The sequence below is a fragment of the Eubalaena glacialis genome, chromosome 2, assembly GCF_028564815.1.
Source record: "Eubalaena glacialis isolate mEubGla1 chromosome 2, mEubGla1.1.hap2.+ XY, whole genome shotgun sequence".
Lineage (NCBI taxonomy): Eukaryota > Metazoa > Chordata > Mammalia > Artiodactyla > Balaenidae > Eubalaena > Eubalaena glacialis.
This window is the reverse complement of record NC_083717.1, coordinates 109,962,981-109,990,592: the sequence shown is the minus strand read 5'-3', so window position 1 is coordinate 109,990,592 and position 27,612 is coordinate 109,962,981. Positions and strand designations below refer to the sequence as shown.

The 27,612-nt window shown below is 40.1% G+C and overlaps 1 protein-coding gene and 1 pseudogene across 4 annotated transcripts in view; one reads left to right on the top strand and one right to left on the bottom strand.

Moving 5' to 3' along the window:
- Positions 1 to 27,612, bottom strand: part of INO80 (INO80 complex ATPase subunit) — a 125,897-nt gene that overhangs the window by 24,844 nt on the left and 73,441 nt on the right. For all 4 annotated transcript variants that reach the window (XM_061180476.1, XM_061180479.1, XM_061180478.1 and 1 more), the window contains 4 exons: positions 21,518 to 21,658; positions 15,261 to 15,486; positions 11,018 to 11,145; positions 1,136 to 1,230 (listed from right to left, as the gene is read on the bottom strand). In XM_061180476.1, coding sequence (XP_061036459.1) covers positions 1,136 to 1,230; positions 11,018 to 11,145; positions 15,261 to 15,486; positions 21,518 to 21,658 — 590 coding nt within the window. The remainder of the gene's footprint in view (positions 1 to 1,135; positions 1,231 to 11,017; positions 11,146 to 15,260; positions 15,487 to 21,517; positions 21,659 to 27,612) is intronic.
- On the top strand, positions 17,376 to 17,839 carry LOC133084213 (small ribosomal subunit protein uS12-like; annotated as a pseudogene).

Here is a 27,612-nt window from a genome sequence, read left to right as displayed (position 1 = left end):
ACAAACTAAAAGAGGTCCAAAGCAGCTCTTCCCCTCCATTGTTGGTCAAACAGGCACCTGAATGCAGAAGTAGTTTCAACCTAGGAGTTATTGGTCTGAGTATATACTGTAAACCAAAACATCGGGATGTATCTCCTTACCCATGCTGTGTTATAAAGGACCGTGCAACAGCAAAAATTCTCAATCAGAGGACACTCTATGTTGAACTATGGATTTGTTTTATGCTGAAGTAAAACATGCTTTAAAATTGAAATGAAAGAAACTAAAAATTGCAACCTAAATACAAATGGCTATGTGCTTAATTTTCAACCCAAGAATTCGAAAGTTAAATATTAACAGACTACACAATTAAAGGCCAAAAATTCAGAATTGTTCTGACTTACAGAACATTAAGATCTACTCTATTCCTTAGTTCTCCAGGTCTAAGGAAAATTAAGGGTGGAGTTCAGGAGACCTGTCACTAGCGGACCCTGGCTTTCTCCTTGGAGAGAGCAGTAAGCAGACCCTGCTTATTACAATGAGAACCTGCACTTGGGATAATTATGGCTCTGTAGGCCATCAGCATCCAGCAGGCAGTATTTGAAATTTCATAGGCTCATTATCAGGTGGGAGAAGTACTGTAACTGAGAGCTGCCAGATGAATAGATTGCACACTACTGCAATTTGTCATACTGCACTGTACTACTACAATATTAGAGGGAAAGCAGGAAAAAGGAGGTATTTTTCTTTAAACTTATACAAAATGAAATAGGTAAGCAAAAACAAAAAGAAAATCAACTGTAAGTCAATACCCAGAGATAGCCATTGTTAACATTTAGGAATATAGCCTTGTGGACTTTCTTCTATGTACATATTATTCACATAAGAAGGATCCTGGTTCATGCTCAGAAATCATTTCTTTTATTGCCCAAAGAAACGGGCACTGATTTGGCACTAAAATTGCCAACTATTCATTTCCTCTCTCTTTCACAGACACAGATCTAAACCACTATAAGCAGATCTAGCTACCTCATAAAATAGCAGAAATTATATCATGATTGCTTAACAATCTGAGATGTGTTGGTATTTCTTTTAACTCACCATCTCAACTAGAGGAAAATCAAATGACCATTTTTGTAATTCCTATTAACATTACCTGGTCTGAAAATCAGCAACCATGTCCCGCCTCTCTGAGATCTTGGATGAGCCATCAAGCCTCATGTAGGTATGCTTCCTGTAAACCACATATTCCTGCCAATCAGAGTAAAAAGATATAGTAAATTTGATGCAAATTACTGCATTCTAATTTCCACAAGCATCTACCCACCTCATCCATACTGGGGGCAAGTCATTCTATCCAGAATGAGGAGAAAGCAATCTCAGAAGTACAGGAATTTGATTCGTAAATGAGTTTATTGTCAGTGTGCAAAAATAGAGGGTACCCTGAAGATTACAACGACTCTCAATTTCAACTTAGAAACTAATCTTATTCCTGCAGATTTCTGTAGGTTTTGTAAAAAAACAAACTAAAAAAAAAAAAAAAACAAAAACAAACTAAACAAAATGAAATCTGTAAACCAAAATGGCTTTTCAGTCACCAACCAGATGTCTTTCATGGCTATGGAATGGTCAGTTTTCTTTCAGCAACACCCACCCCAATGGGTTTCCCTCCAGCAAATTCTTTCTGACCAAAGTCCTTGAATTTACAGCCTAAGGTCCCTTCTCACAGCACAGCAAACATCACTGTTAAGGGAGGCCTAAGCATCAGAATGAACAGAAGACAAGGTAACTTTCCACGGCAGAGAATGTTCTTGGCATTATCTGTAAGAGGAATTAAAACTTTTAAGAACGGAGAAGAGATTTCAAGAGATGCAATAGATGGGATGTATCTCCATTCTTGGAAGTTGCAATTCCTCTTACAGATATGTCCAAATGAGCACTGATATCCTTTCTTTACCCCGATTATATGGATTATGTTTCAAAAAGTCCACTTGCAGAGGGACTGTTACCAAAACCTAATACAGGGACTTCCCTGGTGGCGCAGTGGTTAAGAATCCGCCTGCCAATGCAGGGGACACGGGTTCTAGCCCCAGTCCGGGAAGATCCCACATGCCGCGGAGCAACTAAGCCCGTGTGCCACAACTACTGAGCCTGCGCTCTAGAGCCTGTGAGCCACAACTACTGAGCCCACATGCCTAGAGCCCGTGCTCCACGACAAGAGAAGCCACTGCAATTAGCAGCCCGTGCACTGCAATGAAGAGTAGCCCCCGCTCGCCGCAACTAGAGAAAGCCCATGCGCAGCAACGAAGACCCAAGGCAACCAAAAAATAAAAAGCTAATACAGCTGCCTATTTATAAGAAACACCATGAAGCAGTTTTTCCAGTTCAAAAAAACCTTTTTCCTATTGAAAAAGACTAATCATTTCTACATTTGGGAGATGTTTCTATTAATTAATTTTCTGTGGTCGAATGTTCTTTCATTGTAATATTCTCATTATGGACCTCTTATACCTGGCTGGGTACTTCAGCACAGAAGGTTGTTACAGTTTGGTATGACTGGTGCAGTGTATGTGGCAGCACTCTTAGAGCAAGTTGATATATATATATATAAAATATATGTATATGTGTGTGTGTGTGTGTGTGTGTGTGTAGGTATGTATGTATGTGTGTGTGTGTATATATATATATATATATATTTTTTTTTTTCTTCTTTTTTTCACTATTTCTTTCTGTCTCCAGGTGGTTCTTTAAGGGTTTTGGTAATCACAGGGGGGGCAGAAAATACTCAGTCAAAGCAAGCTTCACATTTAGTGGTAGAGCCCTATAATGGGAATGGGTTAATGGCAGAAGAGCAGGGGGTGTTTTGGATGAGGAATTCAGGAAAGAAGATGAAAAATGACAGCATGATGATGGTCTTTAGAGGCTCACTATACCTGGGCAGCTAATCCAATCAGGAGATGTGGCCATCCAGAACAACAAAATACCTAGATTATAGAGAGACAGCCCACAGATTTGAACTTTAACCAAAAGGTGGGCTTCCTGCATAGGCACTGCACTCTTCTGCCTTTTGAACCAGAACTTCCAACTTTAGTGACAGGACTGATGAATGAATCTTCTTGTAGATCTTGCTGTTCACATCATTTATATATCAAGGTCAGAACAACATTAGAGATATTAATCCCAGGCCATAATCAAACCAACACTGATCATAGACAACCTGTTACTGAGGCAACGGAAGTAAATCTTTCCCATTTGCTGCTTTAAGCCTTTGCTCTCTTACCCAGGGGAATAGTGGGATTTCAGAAGGCTTAGTTGAGTTTAGATCCTATTTCAGTAAATAGCTTCAAAACAACAAGTAAATGGACATGGAAACAGCAGTTAAAAGCAGGACAGAGGCATAGCTATATCCTGACAATACAGAAAAACATCTATAAGATAAAGACTGAGCTAAAAAGGCAATTCAATATTTCTTTCATTCACAAATTCTGGCTACACCAAAGCTATCCTAGACATCTCTCTAGAATTCTAGGCTATTTGGGAAAGATACTTAATTTAATCAAATGCTCATCCAGAAAGAAAAGCCTTATTTTTTCCAATTGTTAATTTCAAGAACTGTTCCATTCTTAGTTCAGTTCTCCTATGATCCTAAAAACACCTAATGATTTAATATAAAATTCTATTTTTTAAAATAAAAAGAGAAATTGACAACAACAAATGATTTGATAGTAGTCATAACACTTTTGAAAAGTTTAAAAATCTATTTAAAAAAATCTATCCCCAGTTAACAATCTCTATATCAAAAGGTCTTCTAATATCCATCTTAAGAGTCTTGCTTAATATATTCTTTTCAAAGCCAGCAGCTGAGACTGGTTAATTAGTAACTATTTGCTGAGTTTTGCAGTTAAATGTCTTTTACTTTTATTTATTTTTTAAACAAACTTTATTTATTTATGACTGTGTTGGGTCTTCTTTGCTGCGCACGGGGTTTCTCTAGTTGCAGCCAGCGGAGGTTACTCTGTTGCGGTGCACGGGCCTCTCATTGCAGTGGCTTCTCTTGCTGTGGAGCACAGGCTCTAGGCTCGCGGGCTCTAGAGCGCAGGCTCAGTAGTTGTGCTGCATGTGCTTAATTGCTCCGCAGCATGTGGGATCTTCCCGGACCAGGGCTTGAACCGGTGTCCCCTGCATTGGCAGGTGGATTCTTAACCATTGCGCCACCACTGAAGTCCCTTAAATGTCTTTCAAGGATGGCACAGCATTCTCATTCATCCCCCAATAGTCTGTAATTCACTCCCATGCCTGAGGACCACTGCTGGATGACTACTGCTTGCTGGATGACTTTACTGTGTTTTGTAGGAACCGTGTCATGTTAGCACTCCTATGCATTAAGAAGGGCTTATGGTACAGAAAGGCCAACCATTACCCAGTTCTTCCTGACACTTGGCACTCTGTAGAAACCAAGGGCATTTCTAACCCAAGTCTACTTGGGTTATTTAGGAAAAGCTCAGAAAATGATCCATCAGTATGATTAAATTTCTTGGAACCTTGTAAACCAAGAATTCCTTTCCACTTAAAGCAGCGAAGAGAGAAGAGAAACCAAATGTAGACCTTCCTCTCCCAGAAGTCTCATAATTTAGTATCCTCCTTTAATTAAATAAATATGAACACCAGTATTCTCAAGTGGATCAATAACCACTAACCAAAGTAAGCTCTAATTCTGCTTGAACTAATAAAATAAAAATTATGGCTTTTAACATTTAGGAAGTCTTTAGACCTATACAGTTCTAGTAGATACTATTTTTAAAAATTATTGAAGAAGCCAAAGAGGTTATGGACAAGATGTACTCTTGGCATCTGAGTAGTGATTTTCAGCCGGGATTAAAATTCCTGGGTCCCACCCCCCCCAGGAATTCTGACTCTGTAGGTCTGGGTTAGGGCCTAGACTGGTTTATTTTTAAAAAGCTCCAAAGATGATTGCAATAGACACCCTATTTCTAGAGCTGAGAACAACCACTCCAGAGGGAAGGCAGGGCAGGGTCCCTTAGAATCATGCTATCTCAGCATGGCTCTCAGATGAGCAACACATGAAGTTTGTCAGAAATGCAGAACTGAGGGGCACACCCCATATCTAGTAAATCGAAATCTGCATTTAACAGGTGTGACTTGTAAGTACATTTACACTGTTATAGAACATACCCTTATGCTATTTCTAAAGCACTGGAACACTTTTTTCAAGAAAACTCTTATATGGAATCCCTCTAATATAAAATAGATTTTTTTAAAAATTACTATTCTAGCTAACAAAGAAGGGTAGGGAGTCCAGGCCCCACCTGTTTAATGTCTACACCTAGGTCTCCTGTCCTGTACCCAACCCCATCAGTTGAAAAACCACTGTCTTAGAATACAAATTGAGAAGACAGGTCAGTTCTGGAACACGTCCCTAAGTCCTACCTTTTAAGCAGTAGCATGTGAACAGAGCTATTAGCATAACTCAAAATAGTTTCAGCAAGTGCCTCTCAATCCTTTAAAGTATACTAAATAAAAGCAAACATTCACACACCCAGGGGCGTAACACAAAGGGTCTAGGTTCACCTTGTAGTAGTGATGATGATGATGACTAGCATTTACTGAACATTTACTAAGTGACAATCACTATTCTGTGTATTTTACCTGGTTTTGCTTATCTAATCCTCACTACAGCCTTTCAGGTAGGTGTTATTATTGTCACTCCCATATCTTACAGATGTTAAGCAAGGTCTCTAAAGTGACACAGGCAGCAGGCATGGAGCTAGGATGGGAACTCAAGTAGACTAGATCCAGAGCCTTTCGCTTAACCCCTCCACCTACTGCTTCCCAGATAGAACAGAAGCTCACTACCACGAGCGGAAAAAAAGGGGAGGGAGAAGCCCCACAAGGTTCTTAATATATTATGACTATAACCCCCATCCATCATCATAAAGAAAGGGTAACTGGGCACTTGAAAAAATAAAGGCAAATGTTTATACATCCCTAACGCAAACCTTCCATTCTGAGACTTTTTCTCTATTTTAAAGTTGTCTCTGATGTTCATTTTAACCCAATTTCACTGTCACAAAAAAATTTGAGGGGAAGACTCAGTATGATCCACAAACCTGCAGACCTAGTGTAACTTTATTTTCCTGGACATGCCCCTTTCCATCTTTGGTGTATATCACCGGCAAAAAGTGAGGCTCCTCTCAATGTCTATTACAACTTCTCTTTTGTCCAAGCAAATTGCACCAAGTAAGTGAAATATGATAGTTATCCTTCCCTTATCTAATATAGAGCCCTCTGGAGCAATCACAAGGCATTCATGGGCCCACCATAATCTGCCTTCACCCTACTTGTTATTCCCCTTTCTTCTATACCATATGCTCCAGTTACACTAAACTACTCCCCACTGCCCAATGTCTTGTACCTTCCCACGTCTGTGCCTTTTTACATCTGGCTTCCTTAGTCTGGAAATGCCCTTTTTCCTCATGGTTGAAATTCTATTTAAGTTCAGTTCATATGTCACCGTATGTGAAGCCTTCCCGAAGTGACCCAGTTGGAAATAAATGTATCATCCCTCTTGCTATCTTCAGCTCTGTTTATGCTTTATTTTTGGCATTAGTATCAGGGTACACTTGACAGTTATTTGTGTGAGATATATATATACATACATACATAAATCCTTCACTAGATACATCTCTTAAAGTCAAAGACCACATTTAACTGGTATTTACCTCTGCCTAGCACAGTGCCTCGCTCATAGTTGGCATGAAAAAGAAATGAACTAAACAGAATAAATACAGTGTGGTTGTAAGCAAACACATTTCTTTCTATCACTTCTAAGACCTAATGAAAATGCTAGTTAACAGTGACCCCAATTTGCTTTTCATTCCACGGAGCAGTTTTAAAATACTCAGTTTCCCTGTATGTTCAGAATCACAGCTCCCAAAGGTTACTTGGAGTTCTAAGAAAAGCCAGCCCATAAATGATAGAATGTCTGTTTGGGATGAATCCTTCCCCAGTGAGGTACTTGCTGACTAGGCAAGTTACACAACCCAGTGTCTCATATATCATCATTAGCTATGGATTATCTGTATTTAATTCTGTGTTGCATTATTTTCATATATTGGTGCAGTGCAAGATTTGTCTGGGTTTCAGTACTTAACAATCACACATACAGCACCAGTTGGCTGACCCTTTCCAAGTATTTCTGTATTGCATAGAAAATACTGAGGCTTATTTCCTTGAACTACAGACTCAGTTGCTTGATGCAATAGGAATGAATCTCAAAAGAGATGACTCAGAGATAATGTAAGTCATCTGTAGTGAGTTAAAAGCTCTCTGCAACTACTAAACTATGGGGAGGGACGGGGAGTATCCCAAACTACAGGGTAAAATGGTGGTGGTGGGAAAAGTTTTGTCTGACATCCAGCTGGATGCCACCATCCCAACAGCATAGGGGCTATGTATGTCTGTGTCCATAGTACCCCCATCAGGCAAGACCCTGTATGTGACTCAGGAAATAAAAAATAAACTGATAACATAACTTAGTGACCTGTGATATCCTCCCTTATTTATGTCCTTGACTTCTACCCATGGCACACTAAAAATTCCTGGCCCTGGAAATTAAGTAGTCTCCTTTTTAAATCCCCTATCTGGAAATACTATTTGGATACCGTGGGACAAGATGAAATATTTCTGAATATAGAATTCTATTTGGAAGAAGATCTGATATATTCACTTGAAATTTAAATTAAAGTCAGATTTTTGCCCAAGAGAAGGAGGCTATCAATCACTTTAGAAAATACTGAGCAAATACAAAGTGCTTAGAACTAGTATTTTTCACAAAATGGAATCCTGGCCATACAAAAGTGTGTGAATTTTTACTATCTTTTAGTTCTTCTGAGTCCCAGAAACAGACAAACACATAGCCAAGGCTAAGGCACAGAACAAAAAAACCCCAAAAAGGCTGTTAGATAAAAGAGATGCTGACATGCTCCACAGCTACACAGCAGAGCTTCAACAGCCCCATGTGAGCTCAAATTCCTGCTCTATTGGAAGTTTTTCTTCCATCTTTGATATACAGGGTACAAGATATCAAGGGAAAAAGAGAATCCTGAAAACATTTTTTTTTAATCTAAAAAAACAAACAAGCAAACAAAAACCACAACACTCTGAGAATGAAGAAGCAAGGCCAAGAGTCAAGGTATTTTTAAAAATTAATACTAGGTCATGTTTTAAAGTGGAACATGGCTCTAATGAATGTTTACAATGAAAGCTTCCATCATGAAAGTGACTGAAAAACCCATAATACTCTTTGAAAAGATAATGAAAAGTAGACCTAATCCTGCACTGTCCTAATATCCACAGTACATTTACATTTCTATAAATGATGAGACAAATATTAAACATTGTGGGCACTGTAATTCTATGCCCACAAAATATATTTGGAGGACTAAATTCTTGGAATACAAAATGTGGTTCGTTTGAGTAAATAATATTAAAACAAATAAATAGACTGAAAAAGAAGAAACTTTAAAATTTAATGTTGAAGGAAAAAGAATAGTATAGTAGTAAGGAAACTAGACAACAGTTTCATTTTAATTCTTCAGTACAAACAGTGGCAACATTTTCTGGCTTCAGCATCCTAGAAGCATGTTACACACATGGCTAAGGAATGTTAGCAGTTGTGAAATTCAGGCTTTGAATTTGCTTTTCCCTAATTTAGAATTCCCCATAGAGCGATGCAACTACATTTAGAGAAGATTCTCAAGCTGCCTTCATTGCTAAGCCTACCCACAAAGTCCACATCCCCTCTAAAAATCCTGCTGGATTATAGAGAGACAGGAAGTTACCCTGGTGGGTAGTGTTTACAGCACTCATCCTGAACAAAACTCATTATCATACTTTGAATTACTTATCTTAGTGATTCTTATGAGTACCTAGAAGTGTGCAATATACAGAATAAGGGACTAAAATGCAGGACTGTGTCACTTAACCTACTCACACTCACCTTCATCTACCAGAGCTAGCTTATTTTTTGGTGGCTCACCACCTTTTCCTTGGAACTTCCCTTATAATGTGAATCAGCTTTTAGGACTCTATAATATACTGATATATAGCCTTGGGAAAAAAAAAGATTATTAACTCCCTTACAAAATCCTTAGCATATTACCTTTTCTATAATTCTTATCAGTGAAAGATTACTATTTCATCTATACTTTCCTGACTCTTCAGGAAAAGGCAAGTGCACTTTATCTAAAAAGAGTCCCACTGAAAGAAAGTTACTCATACATATTGTTTTGGCTGTTGGCATCATTTAGTTTGAACAGAATTTTTTTTTTTTTTTTTTGGCTGCATTGGGTCTTCGTTGCTGCGCGGGCTTTCTCTAGTTGCGGCGAGCGGGGGCCACTCTTCATTGTGGTGCATGGGCTTCTCATTGAGGTGGCTTCTCGTTGTGGAGCACGGGCTCTAGGTGCACAGGCTTCAGTTGTTGCAGCACACGGGCTCAGTAGTTGTGGCTCACGGCTTTAGAGCGCAGGCTCAGTAGTTGTGGTGCACGGGCTTAGCTGCTCTGCAGTACGTGGGATCTTCCTGGACCAGGGCTCGAACCCAAGCCCCCTGCATTGGCAGGTGGATTCTTAACCACTCTGCTACCAGGGAAGTCCCTAAACAGAATATTAAGGATGCAGGCAGTCCTTTTATTTTGGATTATTGCTGTTAGGACCTTTAACACAGTCAAGATTTACATCAAACACAACGGCTTAATCACCTCTTACGGTGACTCACAGTCACTTATAAGCATTTTTTCCATCATTTAGAAATAGATGACCTACTCACAATACAAAAAGGCAGAAACTTCTGCCTGTTGACAGCATTCCAGAGGCTAAACACTTTTTATTAAACATAAAACACAGTGATTAAATTGACCTCAAATATTATTTGTTATGTCTCTTGCTAAAAGAAGTTGCCTGATTATTTAAGAGCCTGCCACCGAATTCAGATAAACTCACTGCAAAATTCAGCGAGCCAGCCTTGGCTTCTGAAGAACCTAAAATTCTCCCCTATTGTTACCCTTCATTCCTTCTGTACTGATAGAATCTCTACTCCTTTATTCCTAGATACGGATAATCATGGTCCAATTTCCACTTATTTATTACCAACTAGTCCCTGGAGTAGCAGGGTTAAAATTTAAAGCCTTAAATATGTAAAACACACAAAAAAAACATGAGAATATTTATACACTACTGACATCCAGATGCTTTAGCCTCTCAACAGATGGCTTTCCAACTTTCTTGCACGAAAAACTTACTCTAGTGGTCTGTGATTATTTGTCCTCACTTTCAGTCCTCTGTTTATATGTCCATGACTTTCTCTCCCTCAAATAATAAGCCACTACTTCAACAACAAGAAAGCAGAGAGAATGTCAACTCAGAAGTAACAGAAGAAACAAAATCTGCCCTGCACAGTAAGACAGAGCTGTATCTTTCACCATAACCCAATGGTTGTCAACTTAGGTTATATATTAGAATCACCTTGGGAGCTTTTTATCCTAATGCCTAGGCCTCATTCCATACTTCTTATATAAGTATCTCTGAGGATGGGACATCAGTATTTTTTAAAGCTCCCCCAAAAGACTGCAAAATGTAGTCAGGTTGAGAACCACTACACTAACTCAGGATGAATAGCTGCTCTCTAATAGAGAACTAATCCCAAATCTTGTTTTCCATACAGAATTTCAGAGGACTTTTCAAGAAATTCCTAGGATCTGATCTGCTTTAAAATTCGGGAATTTCTTCACTAGTAAAGGAAGGGAGGAGGGGTATTCTATTTCACTGCTATAAGGAAGGAGGAAGAAGTCCTTTGCACACTTTCATATCCGCCAGGAGTTGCTTCTCCTCCCCATATAGATGGTCAAATCACGAAGACAAGTTTTGGGTTCCCATTAAGCAGGACTGACATTAGTCATACATCTATGATTCCTGCAATTTAAATGTCAAAGCGTCCTAGTCCCCAAGGTTCTTTCTCCTACCTCCAGCAGGTCTATCATCCTGGTCATCTGGGAGTAGATAAGGACCCTATGTCCTTGAGACTTGAGCCGAGTCAACAGGACATCAAGGGCATACAGCTTTCCACTGTCAGTGATGAGGCTCTCCTTGCCTAGGGAGAAGAAAAGGGGGGAAGCGGGAAATTATATTTAATTGAAGCAGCAAAATCACTCACTGCAAAGCTGTATGCAGCCAAAATTACTGCAACCAGGATGCTTGTCATCATGAGAGCAGGAAAGTACTCTAGAGAAGAATGCAAAGCACTGTTAAATCATATCCAGTAGTGCTCTGGGAAGAAACATCCTGAAGTAGGGAGGTGTAGGTCCCCTCCCAACTGACAGTTCCCAATCAGACATCTGCTGCTAAGGCATCTGAAAGTTTCCCTGCTCCACATTTTTATTCAAGAGACAGCAGGTATATGTGGACATCTAAGAGTAATATCCATGCCAAACCTGCTGTTAAGTGACCTGAGAAATCTTTTTCCTTTGTTCATCTTATCTCCAGGTATCTGTTTCTACTAGTCCTGTGGCTATATGGTTTACCTCCCAAAGGCATGAGAATGTAGAGAAACAAGGGCTGCTCTTGCCTGCCCCATAAAGACACTTGAACACCAAGAAATGCACTAAAAAACAAAAACAAAAACAAAACAAAAAACCCCCCTCCCTCTTGGATGATTTCAAATAGGTTGGCTGGTAAATGTCATTATCCTAAGCTGTAATTTAATAAAGACACTAGGGCTTATTCAGCTTTTCAGAAAGACTGACTTTGGGTTTCTGTGAAATGGAAGCTGCTTTCACTCACTAATTTGTGCTTCCTCCTTCCTCTTCCCATTAAAAAAAAAAAAAAAGGCATTTCAGCCAGAGATCTTTAGAGAACACTTAACTCACAAATTTTCATCTTATCCATTCAGTATCATTCAACTCCCATCACATTTCAGGAAGTAGAGTTTCCTGTTTGCAGACTGGTCCATAAACATACCCTAAACAATTGCTGCTACTAGGAGGGGAAGAGATGAAACTTAAGGGGCTGGGAGATGTAAGAGTATGTTTGCAAGTGGCTGTGGGACGCAAAAAGAGAGCCAGAAAGGCTAGAGAGTTCACATACACAGCTAACTACTAAAAGTAAAAAAAGAAAACTGTTAAGAAAAACATACTGTCTACCTTTAGTTTAGGGTTTGAACCTGTGGTTTTTCCTCTGAACTATAGAAGCTGACTGTTGAGAGCAATCCAAAAGTTTTCAACGGTCATTTCTCTGTTCTCGCCACTATCTGCCAAGTGCACAATTAATTGTATAAACCGAATGAGAACAGATGTGCTGACAGCACCTCAACAAATCATCAGCCACTGTGTTTTTGCTACAAAGCTACAGGTCCTGGATGTTTACTCCTCTGCACTGCAGCCTGCCTTTTCCCACCTTCGGAACATTGCCAGGCCACATTTCTTCCTCCACCACCCCCTCCCTGACGCTGTGGCACACACCTTTGTTCAGCCTCTTTGTTTGGTCCTGTTTAGATTATTGAAATGCTCTCCTTGTTGGTCTCCTTACCAACGCAATCAAATGACTGCAGCTGGGACAGAACCGATTGCTAAGCCCTCTTGCTGGCACCAGACAAGGAGGCCTATATAAATTCCCAGTCTGATCAGGCAGCAATGCTTTCGTAACAACTCAAGGGTTTCTTCTTGCCAATTACCCTTCTCCTTTAATTGGGTTCCCTGGGGTCCCTCAATTTTGATAGCTCCTAAACATTCCCCAAAGAGGTACCAATCAGCTTCAGACAGTAAGTTTCTTTTTTTCTCATTAAAAGCACAGGAAAGTGAAAAAGAAACCCATATATTTTTCAGTCACTGAGTGAGAGTGGGCAAGCTAAGCGCATCAGATTTCTGCAGCCTGCTTATCTCCTCTTTCCATTCGTAGATAGTCCCTCAACACAAATATTTAAGCATATACAAAGTTGTCTTGTGTCTGAATATTCAGAAGCTTCAATTCATCTCAAAATCATGATTTAATGGTTTTCACACATTCCTGCTTCCCACATCTACTTTACTTTGCAAGCAGAACGAACTGATGCTAGGATTAGGAAAACTCAGAGATGAAGAGGTACACTTAGACGAGAACTCTGATGCACCTAAAAAAAGCAAGAAGTCGTACCTGTTGTTAGCTTGTTATTGTTTAGGTGGGGGAGGTGGAAGTGGATGGACAGAATTTCTTTGGACTTGCCTGAAGGAAAAGGTCTAAGAAGAAAGTGACATCAGCAACAGCCTTAAAACACATAAGCAGAAAAAAAGTTTTCTTTCACTGCACACTGTTGCCTTCTGGGCCTGGCATCCATTACCCAATTTTCAGGAGCTACCAAAGTTGCACTGGACAAGAGCACCACCTGTTGCTAAGCAGGGTGTAGAGCCAAGAAGAGCACAATTCCCTAGAAATTAGGCCGACTCTGCCAAGTCAAACCTGTGCCCAGCCCCTTCTTTCAAACAGAAGCTCAAAAAATGTTGAAATGAACAGACCTACGCTACTTTCTTGCAATCTTTCCTACAATCCTACAGTACAATCTTACAGTATTTTCACTTAGATACAAGCTCTTACTGACCACAGTATAAGATCCTGGTCACCGACAAAATGAATGTATCCAATGGCAGTAAAATTAGGGTAACAGATAAAATAATATCTCCTTTTTCCAAGGAGAGGAGACTTTTGAAGGGATTGTACACACTTCTCTTGGTGAAACACAGAGAGACATTCAAGGTGTGAAATCCAGAAGATTTTGGTCAGTCTCTCAAGGAATAAAATAAAACCAACCCTTCCCAGGGAAACAGAAAATGTAAAAGTATAGAGGAAAAAGAGATAAAATACAGGTTCCAGTGACCCCTCCAACCCCCACTGCCCTGCCCAGCCAGTCTACCGAGCACAATGGGGTCAGTGAGGAGCTGGTTGGTTCTCACAGTAAACAGCCAGTGAGGCTGGTGCTTTTTATCGATGCAAAAAGAACTCAGACACTTCCTGCTATTTAAACAAGGTCCATTTTTCTTTCAAAGAACAGGAAAAGCCACAAGAGATTCCCACAGCGCCAGCAATAAGCCTTCTCCTTCTGTACTGGGAACTTAGGAGTCAAAATGAAAAAGGGAGAAAGAAGAAATAAGGTGTTATCTTGCTTCTTTTAACACCTGTGCTCATCTTCTGCCAGGGACTCTGTGGTTTCCAAACCTGCTGGCTTCTATTCCTCTATTCCTACTACTATTCAGACCTGCTTTACACCTGGCTTTCCCCTTATTTTCTAACAATATACCTTCACCCACTGCTTTCATCTGTTTTAAGTCAGATATGAGGCCATATACATATTGCTCTTGTACACAAAACGGTATCTTCCAGTTCAAAGAACCCCCAAAGCAACTAACAGGTTGACCCAAAGTCCCTCGACACCTGACAAAGTTAACATTAAATGGAAAAGCCAGGCCTTAAAGCCTAGAACCCAGTTATCTCTTAGAAATAGCAAAGCCTCTGTTTTGAACCCTTAACTCTAGTTTACTTCCTTTATGTGCCAGTAAGATGAATACAATCAAAGCATCAGAGAATTTGGACAACTGAAACGAACATGGTAGCTTTAAGCTATCACTCCAGTGTGCCTGCAGGTGTAAGCAAGGAACATAAGCCTATGAACCCTGTGTTCGGTTTCCTTAAAAGTAGTCTCACTAAAGCAAAAATGAAAACCTAGTTTCCTTTCAACCCTCGACCTTGACTCTAGTAGGTCTGGGAATCCGCTAGCATTTTGGCACAAAACACTGTTTTTCTTCTGGTTATCATTCAGATCTCTAGTGCTTCGTGCAGGACACTGTTTATGCTACTTAAACTAGGCTTTCTGTGAGTGACGACATTCTCATTCATTCCACTGGCAATGGCACAAGACGACTGTACTCACTCGACCCGAAGCCTTTCCTACCAAGTTTATTTCCCTACACCCCCCGCCCCCACCCCTAAGAGTGGTATTCCTCTCTCAGCTGTAAGCTTGTCACAGGAGAGCATTTAGGCAGAAATCTAAAAAAAAATTTCTATTTCCACTCAAGTCACAAATTACTTAAGCATTCTTACCTACAATCACTAAGGGTAAAAGAGGAAATAGAAACCTCAAGAACTTTGAATTCTGAATATCTGAAACCACCACATGGAGTATTTTCCTGGTTCTTCCCTTGCCAAAGCTGGGAACATATGCCAAGAGAAAGGAGGACTCACCTGGAATCCTGATGAAAGACCAGCCATTCTGAGGCCTAATGCTCCACAGTCCTCCAGCTGGTTCTGGAAAGAACTGGGACCGTCGATTTAGCCAGTCTGCCGCCAGTTCAGGGGCCCCATTCAACAAACACTGCTTGGCTGCCAGACTCCCTCCTTCCTTCAGCACTCGCCGCTCATATTCTGCACTTCGGTCATTGCAGTAAGAATCCAATGGCACTGCGGTGACCTGCAGTGAAAGATTCACGTGAGATGGCTCTTTCACATTTTCCACACCCACTAAGCCTTTTGGGAACTTTGACTCTGAAATCAGACTAATGTGGATAATTCTTAGACTAGCGGTTTTAACTTCCCTGCTCTGACAAACTAACCTGTCCTTAATAACTGACTTAGTGAGCTTCCCCACGTAAAAAGCCAACCTCCATAACATGAATTTTCAACAAACTAAAGATCCAAAGAGTGCTGGAGTTTGCAGATAAACTGGGATACCAGGTCAGGAATAATTCTATCACAAATATATATATATACATATATATATGTATCTGATCACTTTGTCATCTCCCTTCATTGCCAGACAGTGCTTTTGGCAAAGTTCTATTAGCCATACACAGGATGGTGAGGCCATAAAGGGAGCTGGAGATAGTCATCATTAAAGAACTAAAGAGTATCCTCCTGGTGCATCTGAAGCTATCTTTAAGGCTTCTGTGGCAAAGCTCCCAAGTTTGTCAACATTTCTTTTTCCTCTTCCCTGACCAGGTTACTGACTGACAAACCTAATGGAAGATAAGAGAATCTTTCTTTCAGGCCATAAGCTGCGGGGAGCATTATGGGGTAGGGATTAGAGAAAGCAATTGCCAGAGAGTAGTGAATTCATTTCCTGGCTAGGGCAGAGGCTTTGCACAAATTCTTATCTCACATTCAAATGCTGCCCCCCAAAGGAACAGAAGGCTCCTGCCAATTTAGAAACACAGGTTTTATCCTTCTTTAATGACCTGGGTCTATTCCCACTCTAATAAGCAGCTATGCATTCAGATGTCTGTGAAATCATCTGATAAGGAGTCTGAGGTTACCTTCTGTTAAAATTTGGAGGTTGTGATTACTTGTAAGCCCAGGTTGATAAAAATGCTAAGGTCCCATTATTAGCAGCGAATTGCTCAGAAGAACCATGGAGCTAGACCAAGAGACAGGAAGAATGTGGATATAAGGAGCAAGGGCAGAGGTATGGGAAAGATCAGAACATAAAGTACTGGCTGTACGTAGTTAGGTAGTTCTATTCCTTCTATTATTTATTGGAAGTTAGACATTTAGGAAAATCTACCTTGCTACTAACTTTTCTATTTTCATGCCCATCAATATTTAGGGCAATGGTTGTCAAGTTTTGGTGGGCATAAGAACCTTCTTAGGAGCTTATCTAATGTGCAGATTTTGATACAGGCCTAAGGTAGGAGTCACTAGTTCTCGGTTTTTAACATGCACCCCAGCATCTCAGGCCAAGCCTTGAGAAATACTGCCTTGGGGTACATAAACAATCAGCTAGCTGACTGCGGGGCTGCAGGTACCTCTGCTGGAAACTGGAGGATACCAAAACTGGAGAAAGAGCACCATTTACCAATAACCAAAGACTACACTACTCTGGCTTACAGATGAAGCTAAATTCACTTTGCTAGGGAGCAGTGCCATCTATGGTCCAGATGCAAAACTACAGTGGGTCACAGCAAGCTGGGCCCCTGGCGCTCCAAAACCCAGAAAAGCTCACACATTAAATCACCTTACTTAGTACTAGGAATAGGTTTTGGTAATCTCATACCACATTTACCCACTCCAAAAGGAGTTTGTTCTCTTGCTTCCAAGTTATTCATCTTTCCCACCGAAAGCTGAGCACGGGCAAATAAAGACCGAAACACAAAGCAGGTGATTAAAAATTGGGTCACGACTTCCCTGGTGGTGCAGTGGTTAAGAATCGCCCTCCAATGCAGGGGACTCGGGTTCGATCCCTGGTCAGGGAACTAGATCCCACATGCATGGTACAACTAAGAAGCACACATGCCCCAAGTAAGACCTGGTGCAACCAGGATAAATAAAATAAATAAAAATGAAAATAAATAAGTTTTGTCTTTCACTCAGGCCCGTGGCGCTGGCAGGATGGGCAAGTGTCGCAGTCTTCGTACTGCCAGGAAGCTCCATAGCCACCGACGAGACCAGAAGTGGCATGATAAACAGTACAAGAAAGCCCATTTGGGCATAGCCCTGAAGGCCAACCCTTTTGGAGGTGCTTCTCATGCCAAGGGAATTGTGCTTGAAAAAGTAGGGGTTGAAGCCAAACAGCCAAATTCTGCCATCAGGAAGTGTGTCAGGGTTCAGTTCATCAAGAATGGCAAAAAAATCACAGCCTTTGTACCCAATGATGGTTGTTTGAATTTTATTCGTCATTTAGGAAAATGATTAAGTTCTGGTTGCTGGATTTGGTCGCAAAGGTCATGCTCTTGGTGACATTCCTGGAGTCCGCTCTTAAGGTCGTCAAAGTAGCCAATGTCTCCCTTTTGGCCTTATACAAAGGCAAGAAGGAAAGACCAAGATCATAAGTTTTCATGATGAAAGCAGGAGAGCAATAAATTTCCATATGCCAAAAAAAAAAAAAAAAAAAAAATTAGGTCTCTCCCGCCATGGCTTGTCCTGGCAGTAGCCCAGCAGATACTAAACCAGAGCAGACATCGGCCACCTAGGATATGAGTTTCAGAATGTGACCATCAATAGTGGCTATACTTCCACAAAAATGGTTTGAGAAGCAGTGGTCTGAACCACAGAAGCATGACCAGTTCTATATAGCTCAAACAGCAAGCACACTCTTGGATGAGTAAGCATACTTAATCTTTTCTAATTAGAGACTCATATTGACCAATTTTACACTCAAAGATAACTGCTTTTTTTTTTTCAATCTTATTGGAGTATAGTTGATCTACTATTGTTGTGTTAATTTCTGCTGCATAGCAAAGTAACTCAGTTATACATATATATATTCTTTTCCATTACGGTTTATCACAGGATATTGAATATAGTTCCCTATGCTATACAGTAGGACCTTGTTGTTTATCCATCCTATATATAAAATAGTTTGCATCTGCTAATCCCAAACTCTCAATCCTTCCCTCCCTCCCCCCTACCCCTTACTTTGATTTTTCTTTTTTTTTTTTAAGAAAAGCAGAATATATACTGGAATTATATATAAAAACTTTGTGCCCATATTCTCGAGATGAAAAATCAAAAGCTAGAAAATCATGAAGGAATAGGGGGAGAACAGTGACACAGGAAAGAGTGTCATTTCTAGACACTCTTATAGTTTAAAAACAAAACAACTTTTTCCAGTTATAAACTTTCACCTATTTTCCAATTTCATTTTGCTGATAGCCTTCCAAGTCCAGGATTAAAAACTAGGAGGTTTGCAAGGCTCAGCTCTTAGTGAAATATTTTTTAATGTTTTGATAAGCTTATTTGGCAGGAGCCCTGGATCAAGATATATACAGAATCATACAGTGTCATGTTGTAAGTACGTAAGCAGTGAACTCATGAGGTCCAAAAGGAGGCAAACAAGTCCATTTCTACTTAAATTGTGCTTTCTAAGTCAGCTCTATCCTAAACAGCCTCCACGCATTCTGCTAACCCCAAGTGGTCTTCCTGATTGCTCAGAAGCAGGGGGAGATGAAGCATGACATACCCATTCTTGCCTCCCCACAAATGGAAATGCATACTCCCTTTAGTCCCACATGAGCAAACCCCTGTTTCTTGCTTCATTAACTTCCTAAACTATAGTATCTTCAGGGGCTGCCTCCTCAAGCATTCAGCGCGTCCTTCCTGAGGACACGTATATTCCTGCTCTAGCTCTAGGAAGCGTGACCGCTCCAAGCGCTTCAGTTTCTTGGTGTGATGAATTCCCAGGCTCTTAGTTTATTAACCCTGCAGAATGATTTCTTAAGCTAATGATAATTCCTTCCTTAGTGACACAGTTCTTCCTGAATTGACCCTAAAGTTTTCACAGCATGTGCCATGGAAATTAATTTGTCTTAACTCAATGCCAGGGTTGAGGCGTCAAAGGAAATCAGTTTCTCTCCACCGCAGATGGGTTAGAAATCAATATATGATCATTAAAATACCTCATAAAATGTTGCCTTATTCACACCCCCGGCCTGATCTACAGATCTTGTGTGTGTATAAAACATTCAGATATGTTTAAAACTCTTCTTCCTGTCCTCCTAACTATGGGGTGATTACTCCCATTTCAGATTTAGCACATGCTACGTGAAGAAACTCTACAGACAAACATGGGGAGAGGGGCTGAACAGGAAAGGGTGATGGGGAGGAGCCCCTCAGCCAGATGAGAAAAGCTTCCTCCTGCTTCCTGCCTGCCACCACACCTTTAGGCTAACAGTCTTCTTCAAGTTACTATTGTTTTTTAGGGAAACATCAGTACCAGGCATGATAGTTTAGACTTCAGGCTCCTCAGAAACAATACTTAAGTAGTACAGTGGGGGTCTGTATATGTAAGTGTGTCAGAGAGTGGGGTTATTCTCCAGAGTGGTTGGCTATAGAGCTCTGAGTGGTATCAATGAAGAATTTTTATGTCCATAAATGCAGTTACAGTCCAGGGCAGTTCACTTTTTACTGGCTCCATAAAACATGGGGAATATGAGAAGTAAAAAATGTCTTGACAACCCTCTCTCAAAAATCTAGGCTTCCTCTTATAGGCCTCTCCATGTACATAACAGATTAGGAGAGTAAAAAGGAAACAACCATACAACTATGAAGCCTGAAGGCTGCTTTCTATGCAAGCACTTGGCTTTAGATGTTTTCTGGAAAAAGTGCTTTTCCCTAGATCAACTTAAGCTTCAAAGACCAAGAATGCTTTGGAAGAACTGGGTACCTACAAAACCCAAATACTTTCTGGAGAATCAATATAAATCAAACAAAGTTGATACTGGTAAGAGAATCAAGTTTGTGTAGCACAGGACCAGCAGAGAAATCTACACAGGCAGGAATCAATGGGACTCTACTGTCATCTCATTTCCATTCATCATCTTTCTTTGGACCCTCTGCCAGATCCTGACCTTTGATAACTTAATAAAGTAAGGATGTAAGCTAATATAAATAATGGTAGAGAAATATCATCACAAAGAAGATTTAGAAGTCTTCACCTTCTTTGAATGGAACTGTGAAAACAGTAGACTTGCTAGGATGAGTGAAGAAAACAAGATAAAAACACAGAAGGGTAAGAAAAGTCAACCTCTTAGAGTCTCCTGGCTAATTGAAAGTTGCCCTTAGAGCAAATGGAAACAAGCTGGGAAGACAAACTCGTTTTTGCTCTAATTGCAGTCTGGCCACATCTCTACTCTGCCTCTCTCCCTTCATGTACTGCTTCATGGTTGTAAGAGAGTTTCTGTCTGGCTCTGATCAGAAAGACATGAAAGAGTGGAAGATGTAAGCGAAGTAAACAGCCGCAGCGTGCCAAGGGGAGCCTTTGCAGCGACACTGTCGGCAATCACCAGAGTGCCCTGTTTTGATAAACAGGGTATCAGGAAGGATCTAACAGCTGTCCAAAGTTGAAACCACAATAGAAACTACTCCCAATCTGCGAACAAGACTACTACCACTGACTGGTGGATATGGCCCAATAGTCACTTTTCAGAGGGAACATACTTGTGAACCACAGTCCAGGCAGAGCTGCTGAAGAAAGCGAGAGAATACCAGCTAAGAAGTTTCTTGATGCTGGAGTGTTATGTTTCCCTTTGTTATTTGGAGACTGTACTGAGGCGATAAGGCCAGATCAAATCTCCCTCCCAATCGGGCCCCCTCCTCTGAAAAACCCTCAAAAACCTCAACACAGGTGACAAATGGCTCCCTCTTCTATTCAAATATTCCACTGTTCCTGTCCCTGCTATTGGGTGATAATCTACCTCGTAACAGATGGCTTGCTCCCATGTTAGTTTAGAGCCCCAGGCTAAATGAGAGGAACTACATGGAAGCAACATCAGGGAAAGAAGTCACTTCTATCTACCATACAACTATTCTCAAACCAACAAAATTCAAAGTGAGGAGTGCTGTCTTGGGAAAGCCAGGACCACGGATGCCCTTTCTAAATAACGAGCATTTATATGTTTCTCAAGGTCCAAATAGCTTAAAACAGTTCTGGTTAAGAAATGGATGCCTTGAAAACTGGTTTATTTCTTCAAACACCATCTATTTTATCTCTTCCCTCCTGTGGCACTTACTCGTGGACTGGCCACACACAAAAAAGATGGCAGCTCAGTGAGCAGGCAGCAACGAAGCGAGGAGGTAGCTGATCTCCGCTGATGGATGACCTGGTCTGAGTAGCCACTCACTGCTTTACAGTGGCTGCTGAAAACCAGAGACTACAAAACAAAAATGCAAATTAGTGCTATTGACAATTATTTATTGTAAGCAAAATAGAAAAAATGTCACATATAGTCAAAGTTCATTCTAATTTCAAACTGTGCTTTTATTAATGTACCTTAGGTAAATGTCATCTCTAATTCTGCCTTTTTCTGGAAGAGATTCTGTTTATTATAAATAGTTACAGCAAAATTTTCATTAGACAAAACAACATTTTGTGTATGTCAGGGGAAGTTCGGTTCATTTGTTAAACCATGGATACAAACCCATTTGTCTTGAGTTTAAGAAGATGACCAATAATATTTCCTCCTAAATTTTTCTTTTAGGCAGATCTGTTTAGTATTTCATGTGTGTACTAATAGTGCAGTATAGTTCTAGCAAGGTTGGAAGTTCTATTTATTTGGAGACATCAATAAAAGTGGTCAGGAACAGGAAACAATATCTCTTCAGTTCCTCTAACCTAACTACCATTTAAAAAATTAAATACATTACTGTATCAATTCATTTTAACAGACTTAAAGCTCATGTTAAAGCTTCAGTTTGCAGCCATTCATATGAAAGATTTTTAAGTATGGAATGTTCACATACAAAGAATTTGTCAGTGGGATTACAGTGTTGTATCAATATATTGCAGGTGCAGTTCTTTCTTCAGTTCAGTATTAGACATTTTATCTTTGGATCTTCATTCTCGATTATTTCACTTATTTGTCTTACTGGTTTCTCAAGGCAGGTTGGTAACCTAAATAATCATATGAATGAAGATAATACAAAAAGCTGCAAGATGAACAGTAACCAGGACCCTCTGCAGGAAAATAACAGTTATAATTCCAATACCGAAAGTGTCCAGTACCAAATCTCTTCAAAGCTTCTTTGTTTAGTATATATTTCCTCCTGAAGTACATGGGTTCTTCAGGATCACAGTTTGAAAGAAGCCATCTCAAGCTGTCTAGTAGGACAGGTGTATCATAATCTGCTTTCATGAAGCAATCAGCACCTTCTAAATAATGGGCATGAAAAAACTGAAAGGCTTTAAATGTTTCCCGCAGAGTTGGGACGTCTTCAGTGATTTCTAATCACACTGTATGGAAGTCTTTACAACACTTTAGTACAATGCTGAACTCATGTAGCTTTGATATGTTTGACATTTTTCTCTAGATGTTTAGGTCTCATCATTAACCAGAAAAGAACATTAATCTTCTGATATCGTTTTTCAACAATATCTGTGTTCTCATCTTTATGTTGGGTAGCATCTGCACTGAGATTTAACCACCTCTCTACATGTTTATCTCCATTATCATCTGAATGCCTAGTGTGAGGATCATTATGAAGATTAATAGACCAGGTGTCACCCTGTTCTTCCAATACTGAATACTGACGAGCTAGGATCATTACTAAAAAAATCCTATTGCTGATACACAGATGAAAGTTAAAAAAAAAAAAAAAAATGTAGCCAATTTTCTTGTTTTCTGAAAGTTCACTTCTGATTATTAGTGATAGCTCTTCTTGCCCCTCCTGGGGGTGAAGAGATGACACAAGCCTAGCAACCGCTGCTCGTATCTGTCGTAGTTCAGGGCTGCTAGCTGGGGTGTCCACTGCCACCCAGGTGGCTGAGATAGCAGCAGTGGCTGGCCTAGAGACTTTTGAATTCTTTACTAACTTCTAAAGAGCAGTATCTAAACAATGTCTCAGGGAGGGATCTCTTAAAGTCAACCTCATTTTCAGTATTCTTAAATGGCAAAATCCAACAGATAAGAGCTGAAAGAATGACCAATTCCTTCAATTATTTTCTCTCCAACATTGTAGTTATTAATAAGGGATACAACAATCACGATAGGGAGTCTTTTTAACACAATATTTTGCTTGTGATACCTTTCTGGAAAAAGTCTAATGATAATTTTACTTCCGGGGTGGTCATTCCTAAGTTAGAACATGTTCACTTGTCTTATATCAGCTAGGTTAAGACAGGCTTCTCATTGGCAGTCACTAAATCAAGGTGATTTGTAGCTGATTCCAGATTTAAAAAATGATTCACTAGCTCAACATGCTCAACATTCACAAGGCTTAGCTTTAGAGAAACCCTGACTACCCCCAGTATACTTCACTCAATCTATACTTTTCTAGATCATTTTCTCTTAACATTGGTTCCATCAAATCTTCCTTGGCACAGGTGGTCCTTGGTACCATACTATCCACATTCCCTTCACATAATGACATGAACTGCTAGGTACTGCTAAATACAGAAAATTTTAATGCTTAATAGAGAAGAACACAAAGGACACCTCAGGCACCGTTGTGTAGGATGCAGGGGGCCGGCGGGGGGGGCGGTGCAGAAAAGAAGGTTCATTACTTCTTTAGTCTACTTTGGTCTAAAACAAATTAGAAAAAAAAGAAACAATGTCACACAATGAGAGATGTGACTTGGTAATAATGTGGTCACAGTTTTTGCTCTTCTGTTGTCCCTTCCTCATGTTCTTGAGTTATCTTACTACCCTGCAGGCAGTGGCAACTGTGTGTGTCTTGCTGCCAGTACTGCAATATACACACAGCATCGAAGGCAGGCTTTTGTAGAATCTTTTGGCACCATGCAAAAGTCTCAAGTGAAAAATAACAGGGCAGTATGATAGGCCCCTCAGCTGTACACTACCTGCCACAGTGGAGCACAGAGAACACACAGATGTTTTCCCCTCAGATACATACTTGTCCACTCAACAAGGGGCCGTTCTTTGCTTTCCATGTCTTATTTAAAATTAAAAAGAATACGTATGCTAACGTTAGGTCTTCATTACTTAGAAATTAATTTTCTGTGTTTTCTCTTAAAGAACACATCAAACTCAGATATAGAGAAAAGGTCTCACTTAAAATGAAAGGGTGTAATGTTTATAGATCAATTGCTAAGATTGCATGGATTCTATTTTCACAGATATTCTAAGTGACCAAACAAAAAGGGGGAAATAGGGGCTTCCCTGGTGGCGCAGTGGTTGAGAATCTGCCTGCCAATGCAGGGGACACGGGTTCGAGCCCCGGTCTGGGAAGATCCCACATGCTGCGGAGCAACTAGGCCCGTGAGCCACAATTACTGAGCCTGCGCGTCTGGAGCTTGTGCTCCGCAACAAGAGAGGCCGCGACAGTGAGAGGCCCGTGCACCGCGATGATGAGTGGCCCCCGCTCGCCGCAACTAGAGAAAGCCTTTGCACGGAAATGAAGACCCAACACAGTCAAAAATAAATAAATAAATAAATTAATTAATTTTTTTTTAAAAAGGGGGAAATAAAATACAGAAAAACTCTGAAAACAATGGCTTCCCAGAGCTTTCCACAAGGGGTACTGGCAGCTCTCATGATCTCAGGAAATGATGATATAGATACTGCAGTCGCAAATTAACCTCTAGTGGAAGAGTTTTTGGAAACTTCCTGTTTGGGGGATTCTTCATCAATAGCATTCTAAGCTCTCTAAGCATTTAATATAGTGTTTAAAACTTAAAATACACACCACTCTTTTCAAAATAACTCTTTATGTTTAGATTCTTTTGTATATATATTTTTATATCTTTTTTTTTTGACTGTGCCATGTCTTAGTTACGGCCTGCAGGATCCTTTTTAGTTGAGGCATGCAGGATCTAGTTCCCTGACCAGGGATCGAACCTGGGACCCCTGCACTGGGAGCACAGAGTCCTAACCACTGGACCACCAGGGAAGTCCTGTATATTTTAAATTGCAAAATCTGAAATGCCCTCAATTTCTATGAGTTAGTTGGCTCACTAGAGTTGTACAGCATATAAAGCTTTCAACACATATAATGCCTAAGCAGACCATAACCATGACAACAGTTTCACTAAGACTGGAACAGGAAATGAAATTAATGCTGGTACTGTTTCTGCCAATTATCATTTTTAACATAGTATTTAACTGGATACAGTATAAAATCTGTTCTGCCTCCCCAAAAGATGGCTAAATGGTGTATTTCCTACAGATTCTGGTTTTTGTCTTTATTCTTCTACGCAAAATAAGATTAAAAAGAAAAAAAATTCATATGTGTGAGACTTGCACTCTAACCCTTGTAAAACTGTACAAGAAAGGAGCTCTGGTCAGAGCGTACAGTGGGGAGGGAGGTGTGTGAGAATGAATTCATAAAATTTTTTAACTAAACGTTATTCCTTCTTGAACTCATCACCAGTAAAGCAGCGTAGAGAACAATGAGGTTAAGAGGACAACACAGAATCATGCTGGCTTTTGTTTTACAAGCATTACAAGAAAAGGAAATATCAGAAAAGCATTCACGTCAAGTAAGAGATTTTAAAAGGCCCTAAACTTCGTTCAAAATACCCTAAGTGTCATCTGATCCATGTCCTTAGCCTAGTTCCTAGTTCCTTGATGTTTCTGTACCATCCCAAAGCCAGCATTATGAGAATGGTACTTCCCTGAACTCTGTAACACAGAATTCAAATTTAATATTCACTGCAGGGTAAGAAGAAGAGTTTTACAGGCACACTCAGTGGGGGGAAGAGCTTCTCACTGTTCAGATTCATTCACGTCCATGGGTGGCAAGGAAGATGAGAGGATTGGGTTAGACTGCTGAATATAACTCAGGTAGTATGTGATTTAAGATAGCTTACCAAGAACAAGATGACAACATGTAGGTAAGTCAACATTCATTAACTATCTCCTCAGAGGAATAAGAACAAAGCCTTCACCTTGATCTGATGACAGGAAGCTGTATTTAGGAGACAGGCTGCTGGAACAATACCTACTACTCTTTATAAAACAAATGAAGGCACAGAAGAGAACAGAATGAAGGGTTTTCTGCAATAAGAGGATAAAGGCAAATATGGAAAAATTAATTCAAAGTTAATCTGGTAGCTCCAAAGGAATTTTATTCAAAATTATTTTTGAATAGTACAAGAGAAAGAATCCTGGCACTCGCTTCCAATTTTAGCATTTCCCCTTGTCTCTTCTCTCAGGTTTGTCTGCTTGAGAATAATCCCCAACTTTACTTTTAAGACTGATCTTGAACATGGAAGCCGGATTCATGTTCTCCCATCAAAACACTGAAACATAAATTTGTGTTTACTTTGCATATTAAACAAGGCTACTCTACTTCACAGTATCACAAAAGAAAGCAAAACAAGGATTTGGAGAAACAGCATCTCTTCAGCATTGTGTTTACAAATAATCAAAGTTACACAATCAGAACTAAGTTGGCAAATCAAATGAAAATGCAAGATACAGAAAAAAACAGAGCTTGCTATGAAGAAAAATTTGCTCACAAGGAGTTAGGGCTTATGAGCAATGAATTCCGGTTGAAGATGAATGGCACGTATTATACTGCATTTGCAGTAGATAATAAAACTGTGAACAGACAGGTAACATGGAGAACAAGGAGAGGTGATACCAGCATCCCTTCCAATTTAAGAACTTCCACAGTGTCACAGTCAGAACCCATCTGTCGCCTAAGCCAAAATCTCAGAACAGGGAATACCAGAACAAACGTGGTAATGAAGTAACTAATACAAAAGGCATTGAGGCTCCTCCTTGCTCTCTCTCTTGAATCACTCACTCTGGGGGAAGCCAGCTGCCATGCCATGAGGACACTGAAGCAGCCCCATGGAAAAGTCCACACATCGAGGAACAGAGTCCTCCAGCCAACAGCCAGCACCAACTAACCAGGCATATAAGTGAGCTAACCTGGAAGCAGAAACTATGGCTTCAGTCAATCTTTCAGGGAACTGCAACCCTAGCTGATACCCTGACTGCAACTTCATAAGATTTTCTGAGTCGGAATCACCTACCTAAGCTGCTCCCGAGTTCTTAACCAACATAAACTATGAGATATTAAAAATGTTCATTGTTTTAAGCTGCTAGATTTGGGGGTAATTTGTTATATAGGTATAGATAACTACTACAGGGGCTAATATCCACAATTGACACCCTTTTTGAAGATGTCTAAAAATTAGCTT